Source organism: Homalodisca vitripennis, chromosome X, assembly GCF_021130785.1.
Source record: "Homalodisca vitripennis isolate AUS2020 chromosome X, UT_GWSS_2.1, whole genome shotgun sequence".
NCBI classification, from domain to species: Eukaryota; Metazoa; Arthropoda; class Insecta; order Hemiptera; family Cicadellidae; genus Homalodisca; species Homalodisca vitripennis.
Genome location: NC_060215.1, coordinates 72,738,500 through 72,765,033, shown reverse-complemented (window position 1 = coordinate 72,765,033; position 26,534 = coordinate 72,738,500). Strand labels below are relative to the sequence as shown.

The following is a 26,534-nucleotide window of genomic DNA, read 5'->3' as shown; positions in this document are numbered from 1 at the left end:
TGATATATATAGGCCATATATATATGGCCACAGAATTTTACACCTGCAATCAATCAATCTCTCAATTGTAACAAAAATTATGTTTCACACACAGCAATGGTTACAAAAACAAGTGACATCATTAGCCTTATATACTAAAAACAATATATAACAAAATATTTATAAAGGTATATGTTCCTGAGACAAGAATAAATCTATGCATAGCATGCATAGCACACAGTTTCTCATCCTAAAAGTAATTAACTTATTAAAATTATTTAAAATGTATCACTAAATAGTTTTCACACATAAATAAACTATATCTACTATGACTTATTTCATTATTTTTTAATCTTTATATTGATATTTTAATTACTATATTGGTATGTAGTTAGACAATTCTTCCCTAATAAATGGTGTATTTTCTCAAAAATGTGTGGATGTGCTGAGGGTACAATGTCTTGTATTACAACAATGTTGATGTTGGTTGCTTCATAACTTGTTAATTTTTTATAACTTTATATTATAAAAACTAAGAACTGTAATTAATCTCACTTGTTAAAAAGATGTTTGTGTGAAGTTTGTTTGTTTCTGAACTGTTCTTATGATTTTTCACTATAAAACAGATTAAAGTAATGTGAAATAAATCATACTACTAGTTTTTAAATAAAATTTATCTCAAAGTCCAAGTTAAAATATTTTTATTCATATTATGCACAATAAATAGTGTCAACTACAAATAAGTTACTTTAATAATTAAAGTAATCTACATAAAATTGACATTGTATAAAAGTTCTTGAAAAAGTAAAATGTATTTTGAATTAAATATTCTTTTAACTTTAAATAACTTACAGATAAGAACTAATTGTTTTATTTACTTCTCACAATGGTACGATTTCCAATTTAAATTTTTGCCAATTTAATAAAGAGAGTATGAAATAGTAATTCTTTGTGGAACAAACAAGGATCAAAGATTTCCTTATTAATGAAAATACAAAATCTAACAATATTTGTTTTATAGCGTATGCATAGCAAGCCCATCCGCCATTCATAAAACATTCAGACAGTAAAAATAAATTGTATAAGAGTCTAGGTTTATTACAGTAGTAGTGTAACAGTATTATTTTAAGTAACAGCAGAGGTTGTATTGTCCAAATATAAAATAATACTTGTTATCTTGAAGATGTAAGTTAAAACCTCATATTAGTGAAAATATGTAGGCTCTGTTTATACAATGGTTATACATTAGTATACCTCATTTGAGAATGATTATACCTACACAATTGATTTTTGATTAAAGTTCATTGGTGATAAGCACAGTAAGCATGTTATGAACATAAGATATCATAAACAGTTATAAAATTAGATCTAGAATTCATATTTTATTATTCGTGTTAATGAGTCAAGAATCAAACTCCACCAAGAACTCAGAGTTGACCCAAGCTCACCTCTGGACATTATTTTTAACTTTTTTACACAGTTTCAAAACCAATTATACTATTATTGAATTAGATAATAATAGTTTTACTCATATTGAAAAAGACAGAATCAAAATGCCTATTTAGTAGTATATAATACTTCATTACTGAAGGAAACATAAATTTAAAAAATTGAATATTTAAATTAAGACTTTTGTATGTTATATTAAAAATTTATTTGCAATTAAATGTTTCTTATGGATTACACAATAAATCTGTCAATATTGTTGCCATTTAACCAAAATGTGGTTTGTGTGCTTTTCAGAAATTTCAGAATGAATAAAGAAATTGACCTTTTCAATTTATTGAATTAATAACAAAACAGAGAGTATATTAGATGTGTAAATCAATCAAGAGGCAAATGCAGATCCCTTCCCCTCTTTTCACCACAACTAATCTTGTCTCCTCAGACCAATATTTAACTTTTAGTTATAGAGTGTATAAAGTGAACCAACAACTGCAGTTAATTTACACACTGACTATATCAATTCAAGTCAAAATGGCTTTATTTACTCAGCACAAATCATTTACATAAATAGCATCAAACATTAAATATAAATAATTACATGTAAATGATCATAATTATTATAGCCTACTTAGAATTACTCAAAAATTCATGAAGGGTTGTTTCACAGAAAATACTTCAACACCTTTAAAAATTTATTCTGATCCGGTTCATTTTTTATATGTAACACTGATTATACTATTTAAAAATACAATATTTTTAGGGTTATTGTAGTATGAGAAATATATGTTTGTTTTAAAAATGTTAGAGACCATTGTATTTTGTTGATGTACAAATGGAAAAATATTGGTTCCAAAATAGAGCCTTGAGGAACAAGTTTATAATAGTAGTATAGTAGTATTATAATGATGAGTCGGGCGGGGTTTCTTACATTTCCACTTAAGACAACTCAATTTCTGTGTATGGTGACCTGCTAATCACAAATAAATTGAACCAGTTTAAAACAATTCCTTTGATCCAAATTTTTCAGAGGAATGTTCTGACCTACGCAATCAAATGCTAGCTTAAGATCAAAGAGAATTCTATTTAAACACTGTTTTCATCCAGACCATTTGTTGTTAACAAAATTACATTATTGACATTTTTAATCAATTGAATTTTGAGTTTAGCTCCAGTTCACATTTTCAATCACTTAAGTTACCTTCTATTTTGGCCTCAGCTGAAAGACGGGTATAGTTGACGTACGCAGCTGTCTCCAGGCACTTTTTGATGAGTCCTCGAACATCTTCAGGTGGGACAGGAGTGGCGATATCTTTCATTAAAACCTGCAATAAAAACCAGTAAGTGTTAGTTCAAATCATAGAAAATTTTAATTTATGATCGCTACTAAAAAATACAATGAAAATGTAGAATCTCTAGATGTAATTTAGAGTATTAAATTGTATTTCTTGCTGAGAGAACAAGACAGCTTGAACATTGTTAATTTGCAATACTGCCTTGCTAAAGGTTAATGTTGACTCAAAGAGCTTTAAACATTTACAAATAGACTGCTTACCTTATGCATCAAGGAAGATACATTCAAGTTTTTGACCTCCACATTTAAAGTTATACAACAGTGATATGAAAAACTGTATTTTTTACAAGTAGAAAGGTGAATAAATGCTTTTGAAAATATAATGAGAACTACACAAATTTGCCCTTAGAAGTTGAATTTTAATTTTAACTTTAATTCTTGTTTAAATATCTTTTTAAGAAAGAAAACTTAAATCAAAACTATTTTAAACGTTTTAATAAATATTTAGTTGTTTCTGGAAGTTAGAATAAACACTGAGAATAAAATTGAAACTGTTAATGACAATTGTGTATCAATTTAAATTAAACTGTAAAAGGGAAGCTTAATTTTTTTAATGAATTTAACATAACACTGTTTTTTTATGTTAAAGTATACTATTTTTTGAAACTATTATAAGTATATGAATTATATGATATATATAAAAGCATTAAAAGTTGTAAAACCCTAGTTTTAGACTATTTAGCTTCTATTCTGAAGTATATAAATGTGTCACCAATTGCTAAACTGCTATTTGAAGTGAAACAATTACAAAAAGATTTCATTCCTCAGATAAATTACGAATAAGTAATATTTTAGGATCAAACATTTTATCACTGATTAATAAAAAGTGAATTACAGTAAACACAGTCAAATTTGATCCTGCGATATCCAGCACCTTCGATTCCTGGCCTGGTGAAAAGCAATAAAATATTTTGTAACAGCAAGCTTTGTGAGTAAGGAATGCCATACTGGCAAGTTCAACCACTTTCCAACCATTACGTTGGCGGGCATGGCAAGGGTGGGTGAGGAGGGATGAGTGTAGTTTTTCCTTGTAACATTACCTGCAATATTTTGAAACAATAACCTTAGAGAAACTATGATATTAGTCCTGTTGTTTTAGCTTCCAAATGTGCATGGGAGTGTTGTAAGGGAGGGATAATAACTTTTTATTCTTCAATAAGTTAATATCTGAATTTGAAATATTGTTCATATATTGACTTTTTATATTAATTTGTATGGTATTTAACATATTTTTCAAATCTGACTTGTAATTCAAATATATGTACTAAAAAGATAACTTTCATGATTATTTGATATCATGAAAATTATTGACATTGAGAAAAAAGGGAAAAATTATATATAAAAGAAGAACTATATATATATATATATATATATGTACGTATATATATATATATGTACGTATATATATATATATATATATATATATATATATATATATATATATATATATATATTGAATACATGTGTTAAATTTCCGTATTCAAATGCTTTTATTTAATATTTTTTATAGCAACTTTAGGTTAAGTAGTGTGGTCATGGCATAGCTTCTGAAACTCATTTCGGTAAATAAAAATGTACCGTGTTTCATGTTTTATCAAATTAATTATTATACTAGCCCAATATATAATTTTTATGTATGTGTATGTGAGTGAACATGTATGTACCATTCCATTCTCATATAAGGCAATTAAGGCAGTTTTGTTATTGTATTAACTATCTATATAATATCTCACATCTTACCCTCTCTAAAAGTGACAGGGTAGCTTTCAGGGCTCCTTCTGGTCTCCCAAATGGAAAACAGTATCTGAAAACATAATATTCTATTACTTACTCTTCACTGATATTAGATTATTGTTACAAGAGATGCTCATAACAAAGGTTATGACCTTATCTACAATAGACTTGTAAAACCCAATATTCAAAACAAACCCCTTCTTATTTCAATGTTATTATATATTTCTTATTTGTCACTTTAATTTTTAAGGCTATGAATGTAATTTATCAATTAATAAAAAAAATTGCAAATTGGTCATAAACAGTATTACTGTTGTACATCCATTGACAATTAATTTCCAAAAATATTCTGACTTAACACGAACAACGTTTTTTGCTTTGATTAAGTTGTAACAGATAATAAGAAAGTAGATGTTTCAATGATATGCTTTGAAACGTTAGCCTGCCACGATTTTTGACAGGATGATCCTCTAGAGATGAAACTCATAGCGTTCACACTCACAAAATAGTGGGCTTTAAAATGATGTGCCTCTCAACACAGACTTGCATAAGAACTTTTTATAGCTCCTCTATGTTGAAAACATTCCATTAAACATCAAAGACGGGGGTAAACATTGTACACATGAGTAGTAAATATCAACTTTTGTCTGTAACCATTCAAAAGATATAAAGATCAAAGTTATGAGTGTTTCTTTCCAAAGGTTTAATAATTCTGATTTGTTTATTCAAACTTCTATTTTCTTCTTCCTTCATATTTATGCCATATTATACATGAGATTCAATATAAGCAAATTCCTCAGAATAGAATATTTAGCTCAAATGTGCCAACAAATCTATTGCCAAATCAACATTCTTTAAACAATCTGCCTAAATCATCATTATAGCCCATTATGATATTGATGAAATGTTAAATGATAGGTTTGCTTAATTTGTAGTATATATATTAATACATACTAGTGGATAAGTAGTACCATTTCTGTTTTATCATGTTTTTCCTGTTTTATGTAACATGATGTTTTATGTAATTATTGTAATAATTATTTTACGTCCTCTAATGTTATATCACATTTTGTATATGTCATGTTATATTACAATACAAAATACTATTGCAAATGCTCCAGTTTGTGGTTACTTTTGTAACAATGTTCAAATGTTATGTGCAATAAGTAAATTGATTTGATTATTCAGATATAGAATTTCAAGAATTTTTGAAATTTACTGTTGAAAACTTGAAGTTTTATACAGTTCATATAAATTAGTGTGTATAACACTATAAAGTGTTTAGATGTCTATTAATCATATCTTCAAAACAAGACATCTCCCTTTACTCTATAACTAAAAATTATATGGACTTAAAGGTGTTTGTAGTTTAGAATGGTTCTTGTGGATTACAACTCAAGGTCATTTTATTACATCCGGTTATTAACTTGTTCTTGATAAATGTTATGAATATAATTATACATAAAGTATCATCCAAAGCCTCTACACTTCTTTGTTTAAAGGTTATTTTTGACGATGGAAGGATTGTGAAGGAAACAGGATTTTTCCGGACATTTGCCATCGTTCAGTGAAACAAGAAAACAGTAACACCACTGTTACTGTTTTCTTGTTTCACTGAACGATGGCAAATGTCCGGAAAAATCCTGTTTGCCTCTACACTATTATTAATTCTTCACTAAGTGCATTACACATTTTCCTTTATAACTTATGCACAAGAAAATGTAAAATATTTTGTTTAGTTTAAATCTAGTAGAAATACTGGTTGACGTTTTAAATGTATTAAATATTTGTTAATGCAATGTCTTCCTTTTATTACATAACAAGAAACCGATATCATCTACATACATGTATAGATGATAGAACAAGATATATTAATTAATAGCTTGTCAAATTTTGTTAATATAACATAAAAAAGGAAATGGTCCCAACACTGATCCTTGAGATACTGTGCTAGCACTATTGTTAATCTTGAATTTTTATCGCTTGTCAGTAGTTGACCTCATGGTCTTACTTCTGTTTCTTTCAGCTTAGGACTTTTAAGTTACTTTAGCTGCTCCAATCTCAGAGTAAGAAACGATCAATCTCCTAGGGTAATGACTGAGATGATGTTTTAAGCTGTGGGGCAGCTGATTTCTATTTTCCCTTATTTGAGTGGAGGGGTCAAATCTCAATGCTTATAAGGCCTGAGAAGGAACACTTATTTCTTGTCTCTGGTGAAAGGCAAGGTTGTATAATTTAGGTGAGATTCAATTTTTATGTTATTATTAATATTTACTCAACAGATTTTCTGAGTGTTTTAGTATTTATTTTTATTTTAGTCAAAGTTGAACCACAGTATATTTGGCTGTTGGTTGTGAGGATATAGTTTATGGTTATTTTGACAATCACAGGCTTATTAAATGCCTCAGACCTAAAGAGGTTGAACTGAATGTTTTAAAACCATTTAAAAATGCAGCAAGGTTTCTGAACGTCTCAAATCTAGGAAAGACGAGATTTCAGTCCGCAGTACAAAATCGGTCTCCAGTGTTGTTGGAACTATCTAATGGTTTTCCTGTAGTTCTGATGCAACTGTTACTGTACTTCTGCAGATTGACTGTGAATAAATGACTAAGATTTAAGAGCCGTTTGATAATGAATTTAATAAAGAGATCCAATGTAGCAAGATTTTCCAAAGTAAACAATATCAAAACTTTGATTAATGAGCAATAGCGGTTTTTTGTACTCCCCTTAACTGCTTATGCTGGATCTTGTAAAATTCAATTAAAGCTTGCAAAGTTAGTCATTAGTGGACAATGAACAATTACTATTTTAGGACCTCATGGAACATTCGTTGGTATTGATGGCATTACTGAACTTCAAGTGCCAGTGGATGTGCTAGGTGAAAATTTGGACCAGGAATTAGGTTTAACCTCTCCAGAATTCACTGTGGTTAGGGAATCAGAATTTCCAAGTAAAAGATCAGCCTAAATAGTAAAAGTGAAGAGTCGAAACCTCTAGTATGGTAATGAGTAAAAGGAGAGATAAGGACATAATATCAGTGTAAAAAGAAAAGACTCTGTTAAGCATAGTATCATGGAGGAGGTTTAAAGTAGAATTCTCATAAAATTCAGAACTACAATTCTTTTTATGTGTTTTTTCTTCTTATCTTTTTATCTTTCAATTCAGCAGATGAATATGACTTCCAGAAGGTTAATGATCCAAATATTTGACTAGGAGGTTTTGATCTTGTTGGGACCAACCTTCATCAAAATAAACTCTCAGTAATAATAAGAGAGAACCACATCTCTCTTATAGAGTTGTACATAATGTGCATTTCATCTAATAAGTCTGCTCCTGTAACAACTGAACATAGATAACTAAATAACCAGTAGCTTCAAACTTTCAAACATATGTTGGAAACAGAGTCCTGGCATGAAGTTTATAATACTTATAGTGCTGAAGAAGCCTATAATGCATTATCCACAATACTGGCCTATAATGTTAATGTAGTCTGTCCTGTGAATAAAATCTCCATTAAAAAGAAAAATATAATACTGCTCAATATGAACCAGAGACCATTAAAAAAAATTGAACAAACACATCAAGCTTATAAAATAACAGGAAGTGCTACACACAAAGCGTATATGCTACTAAACACTAATGGTAAAACAATAGCTGACTTTTTTAAAGTTACTGAATAACTTAACTCTTATTTCAAAATTGCAGCCGAAAAATCATTGACGAACACCACACCAAGTATACCTGTTTTAGAAGCTTTATCTAGCAATTACAATAATATTCTTATTCTCTGGTCCACCACCCATAATAAAGTTCTCAAAGCCATCACATCCCTGCAGTCAAAATCATCAGATAGCTTCGATGAAATGTTTTCTAAAATAGAAAAAGCATGTGGAAAAGAACTCGCACATCCTTTAGCCAACATAATAAATAATTTTTCTTCTCAGAGTCTTTCCAAGCATGTTAGAAATTACAATAGTTAATCAAAAACTCAAGGGAGGCGTAACAGCAAGCAAGAAAACTACTTACCAATACCAGTTCTTCCGAATATCTAAACTTGTTGAGAAAATTGTTCTCAAAAGGCTGATCATATAATACCAAACAATCTTACACCAGAAGAACAGCATGGATTTATACTTGGACACTTTACATTAACAGCCTTAACTCAGATTATAGAACATCTTTATAACAAAGTGACACAGCAAGTGTAATTGTACTAGATTATATCAAGGCTTTTGAAAGTGTAAATCATAAAATTTTGCTATGCAAGTTGGGAAATAAAGGTGTCAAACAAAATGATTTAATGTGGTTTAAGAGCTATCTTACAAATCAAACCCAATCAGTTGAAATAAAAACTATTTTGAAAAACAAGACCCAAAATAACACATCTAGCCAAATGTTTGTGACTGGAGGTTTGCCACAAGGATCTATTCTGGAACCAATTATTTTCATAATGTATGTAAGTGACCTTCCAAACTACTTAGTGTGCTCCATCTCCAGAACCAGACACTTGAAACACTGGAAAAACAGTCATACACTGCAGTTAATATGGCCTGATAGTATTGTAGTGTAAATGTTCTGGTCCTGAACGAAAATATAAGTCAGCAGATTTTCTTTGGAAGAAGAAAAAATAAAGCAGCTGAAATACTTGGAACTGACTAGAGTGTACCAGCCAAAATATCTTAGAGCACTGATAGTTGACCAATTATCCTGTAACCCTCATATAGACCAGATTGTAAAACAACTAGGCTCCTCTCAATACATCTTGGAAGACTTAAGCATGTGAGCAGTTCAAACACAGTTAAACTAGTGTACCATGCTTTATTCTAAACCCATTTTAGATATTGTCTAACTGCTTGAGGAAATTCCTCTAAAGCAAACCTCCATAGAGTCTTGATACTTCAGAAAAAGGCAATTCACATTTTCTCTGACCTAGGCCACTGGACTCTTGCAGAGATTTTGGACTTTGTTGTAATTTTTATCCTGGAGACAACCATATTTATAAACAAGCAAATTCTTACCAAAGGAGCAGACATCCACAATTATTAGAAAATGAGGGCCAACAATTATCCCCTTCCTATCCACCTCCTAACTATACTTGAGACAAAAACACCATCATACATTAGTACCAAATACTGGAACATGCTTCCTGATGAAATAAAAGCTCATCAATCCCACTAGCAATTGACAAAGACCATCTGCCACTGGTTGCTGAACTGGCCATACTACAGTCTAGAGAAGTTTGTAAATGCCCACTATTAATTTTAGTGCAGAACATTTTGCTGCAAGGGTACTACAATTTAGTCAAGTCACAGGAGTCTCTGTCAGTATTGTTATCTATGATGAACATCCTACCAGGAAGTTGAGAAATTACCTCCCATATCTTAGCTTTGTGAGGGGGTTGGAGAATGCCATCGGTATCATGGAGCCAGAACAAACACCCCTCATAACAACTTCTGACGTCACAAACCCCCAGTACCTGAGGTCAACACTCCGTCATCTTCACAAGTGCTGTGAGCAAAATGAGTGCATTTCAAGTGATCATGTTTCTTTTGTGAATGTAACAAGTGATAGTGATCAGTTTCCTTTGGAGCAACCTGTGGGTGTATCGGTTTTGAGTCATTTTTTGGAGGAGGAAAGGAATCTAACTATAGAAATTTAACTAACTTAAGACCAGGTAATTTGCACTTTCGTCATTTTAAAAATTGTTCTAACTCATCACGTTTACAAAATAATATTATAAATATAAAATTGCTATTTTTAAACATTCAAGGTCTTAATGGCAAAATCACTGTTCTAGAAACTTTCATACAAAATGAATTGAACCTATATGTCATTTGCTTATCAGAGCATTTTCTTAAACAATCAGTAGTAGCATCTTTTCCAAATGGTTTTTACTGTGCATCTGCTTTCTGTAGAGCAAACCGGATTAGAGGAGGTACATTAATATTTGTCCACAATAATTTTCATGCAAGGCCTCGATATTACAGAATTTTGTACAGAACTTCATTTTGAAGTAACCACTGTATTATTAGATAAATTCAAATTAATTATTGTTTCACTGTACCATTCAACTGATTGTGACCATAATATTTTTCTCAATAAACTTAAAAATCTTTTGTTTATACAGCAAAGAGAAGACTTAGTCAAAAATAAACTTATTGGGTTTTCACACATAAAATTACCAGATTAATTGATAAGTCTTCTGTGGAAGTAAGACCACATGAATTTGAGATTAAAGAAACAAAAGGCTGAAGGTCTCTTGTCTTTTATTGCTCTCTCGTCCTTAACTATCCTGTTCTTTGTTTTAGATTACATTGGTTAATTTTCTTTTTTGTGTGAATGTCTTAAGGGTTGTGACATTTGAAAAAAAGGAAGAATTCCAATCTTTAGAAAGTAGTGTTCTATATTTGTAACATATAACAATGCCAAATTTCAGAAATGTTCTGTATTTTATTGTCATAAATACATAATTATTTAAAACTCCAAATTGATAGTTTCTGTGGTAATTGTTAAACTACTGGAAACCAAACTGTATGGTGTTTACAATATGGCACACACATGCATAACTAAATATTTTGAAATGATTGAGACTACTTACCTAAAGTTTGTGATTTGATTTTCCAGCAGAATTCTTAATCTTTCTTTAATTTCCTGGAATTTGTCCTTTTCTTCATGAGTGACTGTTCCAACTCCATCTGGTCTAAGAAAATAAAGCCAAAAAGTATTAATATAAAAAAATATGGTTATATAAGCCATTGCGTTCAATAATGTACTATAATCTGTACACATTGAAGTTTTGCCATATAATTTTGTTTGTATGTTTTTTTTTAAATAAATAATTATAATTAATACAAAAAACATTGTTGCATTTTTAAATGTTAAACTAGTTTTAGTAAATTTTATAGTGAAATAAAAAATAATATGCTATGTATTTTAAATAACACTGGTTCAGATGTTTTCACTGTTTATATAATATATTTGTACTTAATTATATAAATAATTATTAAATATTGCAATTAATTATAAACTATTCCAATGTGCAAGAACAAGTATAGAAAAAGTATTACAATACAAGGTGCATTAGGAAAACCAAAAGAAAAAGAGTAATAATGCAAACATATAGAACAGATAAAACTAAATAAGATAAAACAAACAACTACACCTTTATTTTGATTGTTTTGTAAAAATGAGACCTCTAAGTACAAAATTAATAAATGGTATATTATTTAACTTACAAAAACTTTCTCCCATTTTATATAATTCCTTATAAAAGTAGGTGCATAACAGAATTAATTAATTGTGTTCAGTCTGTTCTTCGGGAAACAGTAAGATCTAAGTAATATGTATTATTTAGATTTACATTTAGTTTATTAATTTGATTTTTAAGAGGAAAATTATTATTGAGTACTTTCTGTAACACTGTTTCGAACAATATACTTAAGAACATTCTCTTTTTCACAATAGAAATATTCACGGATCATTAAGTAATTTACATCAAACCTCTGTATCTTCCAGAACTAAAGATCATAATTTGTTACATGTGATGGAACACATTTTTCCTATAGCCAATAAAAATATTTTTATAGCACCAATATTAATTTTTCTATATCCAAAATAATTGCTCTGGAATCATCACAAAAATGTAAATCAGAATATTGAATCCATTTTTACTATAAAAACACAGTGTTGTACCACTTACAAAGTACTTAAGTGTTGGAACACTTGGAACTAAGTTTACTTTATATATTTCCAGAGCTGTCATCTGAAAAATACAAAAATGAATATTGTTGGTACAAAAATTTTAAATAATACAAACATGGTTAACTTATTTTTAGTTATTAGTTGTTGTTTTTTGTACACTGGTCAGCTAACTTTAAAATAATTTATAACTTTTCCAGTCATTGGTAAAAAACATTTTTGTGGTACAAAAAAGTAAAACATTCTGAGATTATTTTAATGTGACAGGAAGTTATCTCTCAATTATATACAACTTTCTGCATAGCTGGTTGCAAGGCAGGATTGAACATGCATTTGCTTCATCAATAATTCTTTGCCTTGCCCTCCATTATGTGACTGTAGATACATCCACTTTGCTGACACTCAGTCTCACTGAGTTCAAGGCACCATTGGTCACATTGAACATGTATGGTTACTCTTTCCTTGTCAATCATAAAAGAAGGAAAGGTTTTATCAACCTCTCATTAGAGGTATTTCACATTTTATCTCACAAATTACTCCACAGTACTGAACATACACTAGCTTTATCTATATTTAATGTTTTTATCTTTTGACAATCATTGGTGGTTTTAAGCTTGTACTTAATTTTTCTGATGTGTGCATACACGTGAACATTATCAATAAACTCATTTTTGAACTCAGAGGTTGATATTTTTACTAAACATCAAATACATTTTTTTAGACAATCACGATACTTACTCATATAAATTGTAAATGGGAGAAAGAGTAAAATAATCTAATGTGACTAATTTACGGTCAAATAAATCACTAATAAATTGTTGAAAAAGACTAATCCAAGCTTTGAATGTCTAAAATATAAAGCCACTTCAAAATAAATGATTGGAAAGTTTTGAAAATATAAAAACAAATTGTTCATGCAAATAGCCTAAGAAAAAAGAAACAAAAATATTAGTCAAAATAATTAATGCAACAGATTGATTTGAATGGACCAAAAATAAACATTTACTTTTGAAATATGTAATATTGTCAAAAGATTGTATTTTAAATAATAACACAAAGTTAAAACAGCGAAAATTAACACTTAACAAATGGTTAAACTTTTGTTTATGTATAGTAAACATATCGTAAAGGAAATTAATAGTGAAAAAATTATTATGTTTTTATGAGCAGTAAAATAAACATGTTTTTAATTTTATTTAACTTGTAGTAACAACAGCTACCTTCAGAGAAGTCTCTGATACTTAGACATGTTATATTTAAAAAAATATATTTATGTTCTACTTTAAAGTGCAAATAAAATAAGATTATTCAAAATTATTCACCTGGTGAAAGTTGATTGCTAGCCCATAGTTCAGAAAAAACTATTCTATGGTAAATAACAACTAAGCATAAGTTTAAAATAATAATCATTATCAAATGACACAATCAAACAAACACTGCTAAACACATTTTTGATCAATATTTTGCTTTTGAAAAAAATGACCATACATCAAAATGATGACTTGATAAAACTTTAAAGCTGTCATGGAATCTGAGCAGTCAATTTAGGAACTTTTAAGGACTGAAAATGTAGGATGTTCTTTATTTATTCATATTAAGAACTTCTTGGTGTATTACTTATTTTGTGATAAAGTGAATAATCATAATAGAAAATCAGGTGAATTGTTTTGAATAACACTTTATGTTTAGAATTATTTAGTAAATAAGTTATTTAATATATTTTTATGTTACGAATTCAATTATATTTTTTTCAACTAAATTTGGAACCACATATAGTAAACATTACAGTTAGGCTATATAAAATTATGGATTGAACATACATAAAATTAATAAATGTTTTATTTTAGATAAAAGCTTTTATTTTCCAAGGTTGTTAAAACTACATAACAAATATAGTTTCAGTTTAATTGATTAATTATTTGGCTGCATCAAAAGGCAAAAAATATAAGCACTACTTTTACATTAAACTTTCCACAGGATATGCCAGTTTTTAAAACTATAGCTGAAAATACAAACTTCTAACTAAAGCAACATTATAAATCATGTACATAACTCACTGTCCTTGACTGCATTAAGAAGGGGTAACAATTAAGATTAAAACAATACACTTAAAAAAAAACAACACAATACCAAGTAAAATGAAATTTCCCTTCTTTATGATTAAATTTTAAAATAAGTAAAACACTAACTATTAAAAAATACAAACCTTTGCTAAACAGAATATTGATTTAGGAAAATAAGCAGACTCAAACCAGAGGGCTTTTCTTATTTGATAGATGACACCCCAATGCAGTAGGGGATCCAGTGGTCTTCAAGATAAATATTTAAAATTTACTTCTAAAAATGACTATTATAAAAACCCATAAACAAATAAATATACATTTTACCAGCAACTTATACAACTATTAATATTATGTCTTATCTCCAGCAAGAGAAACCAAACCAAATGGTCGACAGATATTTTTTAATGACATTACTAAATTGGTAATGTATTGACGAGTATTTTTTAAATACAATCTAAAATTAAGTTTCTGTCTAAATATTTGAGATTTTTCAATAACTTCTTCTTCATTTGGTATTATTTCTAAAGATTTCCTGATGTGATCGAAGACAATTAATTTGAATAATATAAAGATAAATTTTAAGACATATTATATACCTTTGATCTTAAGGAGACCACCATAATGTACATTAAATGCATAACAGAAGTTAGATAACAGATTATGCAGTTAAAAACCATCATGTGAGAAAAAGGTCAATAATTTAGCATGTGTTTGCTTAAATTAAGCTAGAAGTTGTGTAGAATAAGTAGTTAGAATGATTCACACAATATCAATATTTTTAACTAGAGAGTAGAATTTTCTGTCAATATGAGGGAATGGAAAGGGGGTAGAAATCAAGAATAAACTTCCCTTTTTGGACGTGTTTGTAGTAAGGGATAGGGACTTTCTTAAGACAAAAATTTATCGGAAGAAAACACATACTAGTTGATGTTTGAATTTTTTATTTAAACACAACAAATTATAGAAGTAGTTTTATGTGATACGACATAGAGCTTGTATTCAGACAAAGATGGACAAAAAGAGAAAATGTAAAAGGTTGAATCAGATCAAATAAAAAATATATAATCTCAGTCTATTATAAATAAATACAAAAGAAACAATAGAAACCATCTTTAATCAGCAAGTTATAACAAATACAAATGTAAGGACACAGCAATTACTTATGTGCCGGGACTATCAGAGAAAATGAGAAGAATAGAAAGAAAATACAATATTAAAACTGTGTTTTGAATCCAAAACACTTAGATTAAGTATTATGAAAAACCAAACAAACAAAAAATGGCACGCAGGACTAAAAGAAATATTTTTAAAGTATAAAATGTTCTTGTGATACATGAGAAAGACAAAACAACCACTATATGTGAAAATTAAAGAACATAAAGACAATATGAGACACAGGCTAATGGTAAAATCTAAAATTGCTCAACATTGCTGGTCTAGGAATTATTGCTGGCTGAAGAGAATACATTGTGAGGAGAATTCTTTCAAATGTTAACTTATTCAGGCTTTATACAAAAAACTACCAAATCAACCACTAACTCAATCTTCCTTTGCAGTTAGGCCACTTTTTGGTAACCAAGAATACCACACTATTTTAAATTAATTTGGAGGCGTTCAGAAAAATTACCATGTCTTTAGTGCTATAAGTCATATCCTCTAGAGGCTGTCCCTTAATTACGTAACACTAAAATCCAACTTTTCAGATTGCCCCTATTTATAATAAACTTGTAACGGTAACACTAAACCCCCTAAAAATTATGTAATGCTGTCAACAACACCACTGCTCCAATTGATATTATTCTAATAATAACAATAATAATAAAAAACCATTGTAATTGTTGTTTGTTTTAATTGTAATATAATAAAGATAATTTCAAAATCCAAAGTAAACGTATTTTAGTAATATAAAAGTAGCATTCCATAAATGTACATATTTTTAACTGTTTGCTGTTTTATCTCAGGATGTGTATTTTTATACACCTTTTTAGATCTAAATGTTACCACAATGTAACAAAACAATCACTCAGCACTGTACTCACTGTATTGTTACACACAATTGGGGGAATATAATACTATCTTTGAAATGTTTGGGGGGGAGGGAAATGGGGAAATTTTGTGACCGAATTCAAGCAATTAATTATTAAGGTTTCATAGTTATATACTGCTGCGTTAAAACCCACACCCTTCCTGGGGCATTATTTAATTTAAGGATGACCCCATATCTTCTAATTTTATTTCATAAAAAGGGTTTCGAGAATATATGTGTTTTACTTGCAAAGATGTATTGGAAGTATATTTGTACCATTCACTTATAATACGTATTATAAACTTAAAATGAACGAAAAAAATTCAATCCATGATATTAGATATTATGATATGAACCTACGTCATATTGAATCATTTGTTGGAAACATACATAATATGTATATACATAACATTATCATATACAACTATGAAATTTGTATAGTCATGTATAAAAACAGCTATAATGTTTTATGGAAGTTTAGGAGATAAACATGATTTCTGTATTTCCAGTAATTAGAGACATGGCAATTCACGGGAGATTCAGTTGCAGAATCTAGTCAATTCACTCTTGGCTCCAAACATACTAATCTTAATTTAAAATATTTTATGAAGAAGTGGAATGTAGGAATATGTCAATATTTAAACCCTAAAGTCAATTCGTAGAGCAACACAGACCACTAATATACCAATCACATGTGTTTAAGGCTTCAGTTTATCTTTTGATAATAACTGTACCATTCTGTTTAAAACCTTCAACCTTCCTATAAAGTCACATATTTGTTCACCCCTTCTACCTTCAGTGCTGATGGTTATTTATATGCGCTAGATCTACAGTCCATTTGACATATATTTTGATACTTTGTATGATGAGATAGGCCTTGTACAGACTAAACACCCTCTTATGAGTATACATTTCTTGTGTTTAAGCAATGTAAATTTACAGTTAACATATTTATAAAGAGTGATGAATTACTTTGGCAGATCCAGCAAGTATTGAAGGCAAATAAAGTATCTGAAATTAAGTTACTATTTGAAGTATAATGAAAGGGATCCAGAATCTTTACACATTTAAGGTTTTCTTAAAAATTATAAAGTCAGAGGTACGTTTTTCCAAACTATATGAATTTATTAATTCATGTTGGGATTAGAATGTTTAAAATGAAACAAATATATAGAGTTTACGTCTGATATTTTGAATATCAAAGTGATTAAAAATATCCATCAACAATTTTCCATCAATAAATAATATGTTTTTAAATACTAAAAAAATAGAAAGTTTAGTTTTATTTTAGTAAATCGAAATGATGAAATTGTTAAATCTTTATTATATATTGAAAGCTATAGACTGTATTAAAATCACGTGTCAAATTAAAGTTCTGTCTATTGTATGACTGTTTAACACCACTATATTATAAACTCTTATAAAATTAATATTTAAATTCTCTAACAATTATGAACAATGAACGGTTTACTTTTGCTAGTTTAAAATAATTGTAAAGTATATAATTATTGCAAAAGATTTGAGAAACAGTCAAATCATGTATTTAAAATCCAGCAAGATTCTACTTCCTTGTATAGATAAAACTTATCTATTCAATAGAATACAATGAGTGCACTGAAAGCTGTAGGATCAATATAATCTCAAATACATTATTTTGATTTTATAATAAATTGTCCAGAGTACCTGTCCGACATACCTCCCTGAATCTGCCTATAGTAACTTATAGAAAGAATATCTTATAATATTAAACACTATGTATAACTATGAATACCCAACAAGCTAATACAAATATTAAACTGCTTCAAAGAAGAAAAAAACAAATGTACCATCTACAAAAATATGTTAATGTGTGATGATTCTAAAGTATGATAATATACTTTGATAATCTTATGAAGTTTACATACTATATGAACAGATCCAGCAGAAATAGATTAAGTTTGGAAATCATAAATAAATCATAAGCTCTGGGAGATATGAGTTATTTTGAGGACAAGAAAATCCAAGAGGTCTATGGGTTCCCTTATAATCCCTTCCACAGATTTCAATAAATTTCTTGGTGAATTTTAAAACTGTGATATTGAGTGGCAGTAATATTTTATATGAAATAATAATTCAAAACACTTACATCTTCAAATTAACTGCTAAAACTTTTGATAAAAAAGTATTAATGAATGTAAAAGCATTTTTTTAACACTTTTTTTATTTTTTCATATACAAGAGTATCACATTTAATATGAAAATACATTTGTAAACATAAAATGAACTTGGGTACTATTAAAAATATTGTACTCTATTTTAATGATTTAAGCTATCCCAGTACATAAGAGCCATGGCAAAGGCTGTCTATATGCACTGACACAATGACATACTAGTATAGCATTAGATGTTTATGGTTCAATTCTCTGTAAATTGTACAAGAAATTAAATTACTATAATCTTCATGTAAAACTGGTTCAAATGATGTAAAATCAAGTAAAATTCTAAAGATTTTCAGCCTTATGACTTCCTGTTGTCCATTCTGCTGGCACTGATAATCATTGTGAGATATAAAATACAGAAAACAGAACTGACAATAGATACGACTCAATATATACATATATCTACAACTGTAATCCAATAAACTTACTCTACACATTACTGTGCATACAAAATGGTGTACTATTTTTATAACGATTAAGAAACAAAATGATTGCATGCAATGTAACGGCTGGTTGAAACCAGTTTCCAAGAAGTGCTGTTACGTTTGCACAATGTGCAAGAAACCTGCTCTATTCCGTTTCCACACTATTTGCCAATAGTTTGTCATGATTTAAAACCAACTGTACTTCAAAAACTGTTTTTTAACTCCTGTAGTGAATTTTTCTTATCTATAAGCTACAGGTAGACAATTCTTCATCGAGTTATGATTTATGTTGCATTGCTTTCTATTGCAATACTCTTTCTATTGTATTAAAGAAAGGTACAACATGTCTGATAATCCTCTTATCCTGCCTACTTGGTCAATTTTCCTTAATTGGTTCTCCCAAAAGGTGATGAAAGAAATGTTAAAGCAGTCACATCAATAGTTTAGTGTATTTTAATATTTACATATAAAAATGACTAAGAAATAAACATTTTAAAATGATAAATTTCAGCATATAATTTTATCTTTTATATACTTGTAGTTTAATTAAATTTTTCTGAGTAAAAGAAGAGAACTATTTATGGATAGCTTCTTCTTTTAGACTGTTTTCATGATACAGTTTACACCAATCCTTAAAGACATTTATACAGCTGACATCCCCATTACCAGTAAATTCATTGGACAGCTCGTTTCTTTCTCTAAAGGGCATTTGCTACAATAAACAGTTTGAATTTGAACTCATTTTCGGCAGTAATATTATAGCAAATTGCATGAACATAAATTTATATAATTATATATCCTAGAAGCCTAAGCTCAATTTTTTAAAGTCTGAAATAACTTTTTGAATTATATTTTTTATTTTTCATGTTTACCCATAAATGTTATTTGCAAGATTACCAAACAACTATTACTACCTTATCAGCCAGATGATGGTCAAATTTGAAAGTTTCTGTGAGACTGAGTACAGGATTGTCTCAATTCATGTAGTTTTAAGCTTGTGCTTATCTGCATTTATTGGTTGGTAATATAATTACTACTTGATTTATTATTAAATCCCTTGTATATTTTAAAATAAAACTGTTTTGAGATATATGAACTATATTTTGTATTTATAATGTTATAAATTAATATTGATCTATGTAATATTATTTAATAAGTGATCTATTGCTTAAAATAATAAAACAACAAAATCTCTTTGAGATCAATGTTCTGAGCTTGTCAGCAAATGTGTTCAAGCTGTATTATGTAGGGATATGTGTTCTAAATGCTATTACTTGAAATGTACTTCCATGCTCATTGAAGAATACAACTTACATAAATTATTTAAAAAAATTGATTTGTAATAAATGTTTTTCTTCTTGTATTGCATGGATCAGAACAATATCCTAACTTAGAAATACTAAAATATATCACTCAGGAGGTTCAATCTCAAACTGAAACAATTAAGTCTTGAAGGTGTAGAAAGTAAAAATAAAGAAATTAAATATTTAGGAATCATACTACTAATCTATAGATTTTGGCAACAGAAACAGAAAAAAGTCCTGCTAGAAAGAAAACTTAACTGGTTAAATACTTAAATATAGGAACCCCCTAACTCAAGTATAAACTTGTTAAATTCAACTACAATAAGCAAAGATAATTGAAAAGAAGAAAAAGAATGAAGTTTAGTTAAAAATCATTCAGAGCTATTTTCATGTAATGTTAAATAGAAGCAATTGTGCAGACTAAATCATTTATTAGAAAATAACACAGACCACATGTCTTCTCCAAATCAATATGGAATTCTTGGGACAAGTGAAGAAGAAGACATACCTATTAGCAATATTTCAATTGGAAAAGGTCATTTAAGTCAAATAGATGTTAATTTTGCTGTTAAGCCAACTTGTTAAGCTAAGAGGACATACTGGTTGTAGATAATACAGTCATCTTAATAAAAGCAATGTTTTGGTAGTTATATATGGTTCAAACGAAGCTGCAAAAAATGAGGCATATGAAGCTAATAAAAAGATCAAGTATTACACAGCCAAATATTTTTCTGGTGGATGTATCTCAGAAAAATGACCAAGAAAGAAGACCAAGATGCATGCGAACAACAAATATTCCAACTATAATTTAGTAGAGACTATCAAAGCTGAAAGAAATCTTTTCACATGTCATGGACATTTAAATAGTGCAGAAAAGGAGTGGCTTGCAAATATTATTTCGGAAGTAGCTACATCAGGGAAGGCAAAATCACATCGCCCGAGTTTGATGGATGACCAGTCTCGAACATCTGGCATTAAGAATCCAGCCACATATTTTTAAGTCAAAAACTCATGAAAGAACTTTCAGCAAAACCTCTTAGTATTTTATATAGAAAAATACAACCAATGAATTAGAAATAGTAAAGATATTAATATTTCAACACTTAATGAGCACTGGCTAAATGAACAAGAAGTTCCATTTTAAGTTCCATGTGCTATTAGTTTGGCTAGTAGTTATTCTAGAAAAGATTTACGCACACAAGGAGATGGAAATTCAATATTTCTTGAGCAGGGTGTACAATGTAAAACCAAAGAAAACTTTCTCTACTGATCTTAAATTTGAAATCATGGCAATAGCTCTTCTAAAATTAAAGTAATTATTGTTACTCTTGACAGATCACCAAACTCTAATATTAATAGATTTTTAGTCTGCTGAAATCGTTTTTATTTTTCTTATCAAAGATTTATTAGTTTTTACTAAACAATATCTTCAGATTTTAATATAATTATTATTATAGAGAAACTGATTTTTTTAAGATCTTCCAACATTAACACTACTAGTGTTATTCTACATTTTTTAACTTATGGGTGCTTCTGTAGTGTTATTTGACATTTTGTCTAACCTACATGCCTTCTTGTAATAACTTCATACAATATAGTCTGTCAACTTATCAATGTGACTTATGCAGCATTGGATCAGGAGAAAAAAGACCAATATCTATACTTTTCCTCTTTGTATTTTCTCTTAATCTTTTACCTCTTAATTACTACCAAACTCTTGAATTAACACCTGCTTTTAATCATACAAGAACAAAATCGGTTTTTGTTTCATAGCATTAGTAAAGTTCCATATACATGAAATAAAGTTTATGTTTTCCAAAACTATATGACGTATGACACAAAATGGCTATCTCACATTTCTAATTTTCTCACAACTTTATTTCATAAGCGTGGTCTCTCCAAATATTGGAAATTCTTTTCAAAAGAAAATTGCATATCACAAAAAATTTTAATTAAAACAAATGAGTCAATGGGCTCCCCTCTGTGACAAGCCGGGAGCCCAAACATGTCATAGTTGAGAGTTATCAGTTGTTTGTTGCTCCTGGCTTCTACAGGAGTATTTTTAAGTGGTCGATCTTGCTTATGCATTGACGGATTTAGTTTAAATAAGTACTGTTGAATTGTTATAAAAAATTCAAAATAGTTGGTATCTTTTAAAAGTTTTATAACCAATGTAAAACACCTACACATACCTATCAAAAAACAACATGTTTGCTGCTCACAGCTTGTGCAAGCATACCTTTAAAGTGGTCGTGCTCGCTTGACGGATTCCGTTAAAACTAGTACCGTTGGAGTTGCAATAAAAGTCTCCAAATAGTTTATATCTAGTAAATTTTTTATAACTATCCTGTTTTGTTTGTTATTTAACTTTAAAAATTTTCAACAGACGCCACTTTGTTAATATTAAAGAAAATAACATGATTATTTTTTTATTTTCCTCTTCCCTATTTAAATTTATGTGCCAAATTTGGTTTCTTTATCTTAACTAGTTTTAGAAATAATAATTTGTTAATAAAAAAATACAAAAATGGCAGCTAGCGGCTAAATGAAGTGAAAATTGGAGAAAAAGTTATTCTTCATTTTTAGCTCAGAATCACACATAAAATCTGAAAATACATAGCCAGCCCAACCTTTTTGTTGCACTCTATATAAAAAGGATTAATATTATGACAAGAGACAATCAAACAAGATGTGAGCAAATTACCGTAATGCGTTATATCACGAAAATAAATAAGTGTGTGTGCTCACGTGTTAAGTAACACTGACCAACGTATTAATCACTGTATTCATTTGAATAATAGGACTAAATACAATTAATGGGACATATTATACATTTTTAATTCAGCAATGCTACAATTGCATAACGAACTGAAATATATAAAACTGTTAACCCGCTCATCAAGTTATTTTTGCTTGTTCACCAGCGACTAGGAAAGTATGTTAGTTGCTCATTCAAATAATATTGAATTACAGCAAAAAAATAAACATGTATCTTATAGTATTAGATTATCAAAAATCGGTTTTATTAGACATAAGTTTTATTGAATATTATAATATCCAAGAAATAATAGGTATAAATAAAATAAAAACTATAAGAAATTACTTCTCAATTGTTAATTTAGGCTTCTACTTCTAAAATATACCCTGTTTCTAGTTTTTATTCTATTTTTTATTTCCAAACATATTCCACCTATTTTATAAAAAGCATGTATTAATCCTTTGTCTGGATACTCACAAAACCTATTTCTCACTAAAACATTTAGTGAGCTATTGACAATGTTTTTGTTTTTAAGCACCATTATTTTTAATACGATCATAAATTAAATACATTTATAGAAACAGCATAAATATGATACACATAATAAAAAATAATAGCACACAGTTGTAATGTTAAAGTCCTAATGTCGGCTCTTAAAATAATTATAGCGATTCACTTAACTATATGCAAATATAGTAAATTACCTTCACTTTCAATACAATAATCAGAATATTGAAATACTCCATAATATATAAACTTTTGAGAAGTTGAAGTTTTCTTAGAAGACCTAATTTATCCTCAATTCCTAGTCAACTTCTGTATTTGTATAGGTGGCAGGTGTATACTGTACTTCTGTGCCACCAAGTGCTCTGTGCCTGTGTTTTGAGAGCTTATGTACTTTGTGGACACAATGTGCGGGGGTCTGTGCAGTGACCTCACCTTGTGAATGCTTCCTCCATTGATTCCACTGTAATTCCTTTAGAAAACCCCCATGCCAAGCTAGAGCTAAACAATTTAACTTCTGACAATAAGAAAATACAAATTAAAAATGTGGTGAAAACAATGCATACAACATTGTTTATTAAGTCATATTTATACATTTTAAGCATTTAAGCGGGTAAGAACAATATTACTAGAATTTTATTATTGCTTTATAATTTTACTACCTCTGAACAAAATTAGTGTTTTTATAGTTTTATGTTCTGTAAAATACTTGACACCACTGTTTCATAAATCGATAGATAGCGATAGAAAAATGTATATTTATACTAAGAACTTTATTTTTGTGCACTTCTTGGAAAGGGGCAACACAGATGATTCCATATTTTATATTACTTTCATCATATATCTTACATATCAAATGTAAAACTGTGTCAGTAACTAAGCACGTACACTAACAACCCCAAATTGTAATATATTCTATTATACAGCTACAAAATTTGTTCAGTCATTAATGTTTTATCTTCAAAAAAGATTCTACTTTTATGTAACTCTATGATTGACATCTAATTAATTTTATAAACAATAGGATTTATTTAAGAGTATTAATTAACCAGTATGTTACTGAAAAAAAAAACTACTAGAGCATCTCAAATGAAATTTTACATGATTATATAGGTGTGAAGAGAGGACAACCCACTCAAAAATATAAAGATGTAGCTTTTTATGTTAATTTATTTCTAAATGTCGGCTATTTAAATTTTTAATACACGTTAGAAATTATCCATTTCTAATTTTTGCGTCAGCAGCAGCATACAATTTCATTGTATTTTAAATCTGAGAGCATATTTAAGGTGTAGATTTGAATGACTGCTAAACTGTAATGACATTACACATTTTCGTAGCTAACAGATCAATAAGTTTCTTTATTTACTTTCATGTGTAAAGTGGCTGGTGCAATGCTGATCAGATGGTACCATTTGCTTTATACATGCTAATGTTAGTTCAAAAAGTTACAAATGCTGTATTGGTTTTGAACCTTTCAATTTGTAATAGGATAAGAATGTCTAAATGCAAATGTGTACATGCTCTGTGTAAATGACACATTCAAAAAAGGTTTTGCATTATAGTACAACAGATTAAACTAGTTTTTTCCAATTATTTTCTATATTTAAATAAAATTTGATTACTTTTCTCATTAGCTTCTTGAAAAACTTCAGTAACTCTAGTGTTTCAATAAACTTTAAAAGATTTTACGACTTTTCTGTGAATGAATGGTCACAATATGAATTATTAAAATAAAATGCACAGTCTTTAATAACTAAAGTCTTTGAGAACCAATCGATTGCCATCTAAACTGAATTTTAAAGAAAAACAAAATCATGATGGTTTAAAAATAAAAGATGAGAACGTGTTTAATACTTATATAAAATCTTACTTAAGTAATAATTTACAGTGTCAAAGAAATATGGAGATAAGTAGTAATTATTTTTTATAGCAAAAATATTATCCAAATTTACTTTTTACCCGCATTTATGATTTTCAAGACTTTTTAATAACATTGTAAATAATTTATTTATAATGATTCCCTAATGAAGAAAAATTAAAAACCCTATGTGGTATCTTCAAATAGATTCTCACATTAATATACATGAACCAAAATATATTTGCTAAGACAGAATTAAAGAATACGTTGACATATAATAAAATGTAAGGTTACACTTAAAGATACAGGTTTAGAAAGGATAAGTATTCTCATTGTACCTCCCCTCTCCTGTAAAAATGTTTGATAAATGATTTTCTTTCTGAGTTAAAATGAATGCTACCAGTGGTATGTTTACATTTTAGAATTTAATTAATTAGGATATGAATAACCTTTACCTAGACAAATAACATTTTAAAGTTTGGATTGGTGTTGTAACCTCACTGTTCATAATGCTTCACCATCATATTTGTGAAAGTAAGAAATAATGCTTTACAATGTAAGGATACAATACAATGAACTAGGTTATTGTTAAATATTGCCATTTTTGTTATAGTGTTTTTAGGTTGTAAAGTTATAATAATTTTTAGCTTAAATTAATAGTAATAAACAAGCCACAGAGTAGTCTTAATACTCTTGAGTATTTTATTGTAAAACTACTAATATCATGTTTGAAGAATAAATATTTGGGTGTGATAGCTAGTAAAAACTTATCAAGCCGTAAGTTTAAGGTACAATGTACACATGTTATTGGTTATATGTAGTTTATAAATATGGCTGAACAGCTATTACATGCACAGACAAAAGCACAAAGGGACACAAACATGTAACATGCAGGAATTGTATGCACAAGTATACAGTAATTTGATACTTGGTGTCACCAGCAAAACAGTCTTCTATTCAAACCGAAACGTGTTCACTTGATAGTGACCATCAACACGAGCCTACCGATAGTAAAATAGAGTCAAAGAAGAATGTTACAGGGATTACTCAACGATCCCTTAAAGTAAAATATTCATAGATGGTCTTAAAACATATATTCAACTCAGAGTGAGAATATTAGCCTACATGATGAAGGCCAAGTATCAAAATACTTGTGTCTGAGACTTGGGTAAAAGAAGAAGAGAGTG

The 26,534-nt window shown here is 28.8% G+C and overlaps 1 protein-coding gene across 14 annotated transcripts in view; it reads right to left on the bottom strand.

The window, feature by feature from the left end:
- Positions 1-26,534, bottom strand: part of LOC124369196 (calcium-dependent secretion activator) — a 368,545-nt gene that overhangs the window by 134,700 nt on the left and 207,311 nt on the right. For all 14 annotated transcript variants that reach the window (XM_046827016.1, XM_046827015.1, XM_046827022.1 and 11 more), the window contains 3 exons: positions 11,109-11,210; positions 4,517-4,580; positions 2,624-2,747 (listed from right to left, as the gene is read on the bottom strand). In XM_046827016.1, the coding sequence (XP_046682972.1) occupies positions 2,624-2,747; positions 4,517-4,580; positions 11,109-11,210 (290 nt within the window). The remainder of the gene's footprint in view (positions 1-2,623; positions 2,748-4,516; positions 4,581-11,108; positions 11,211-26,534) is intronic.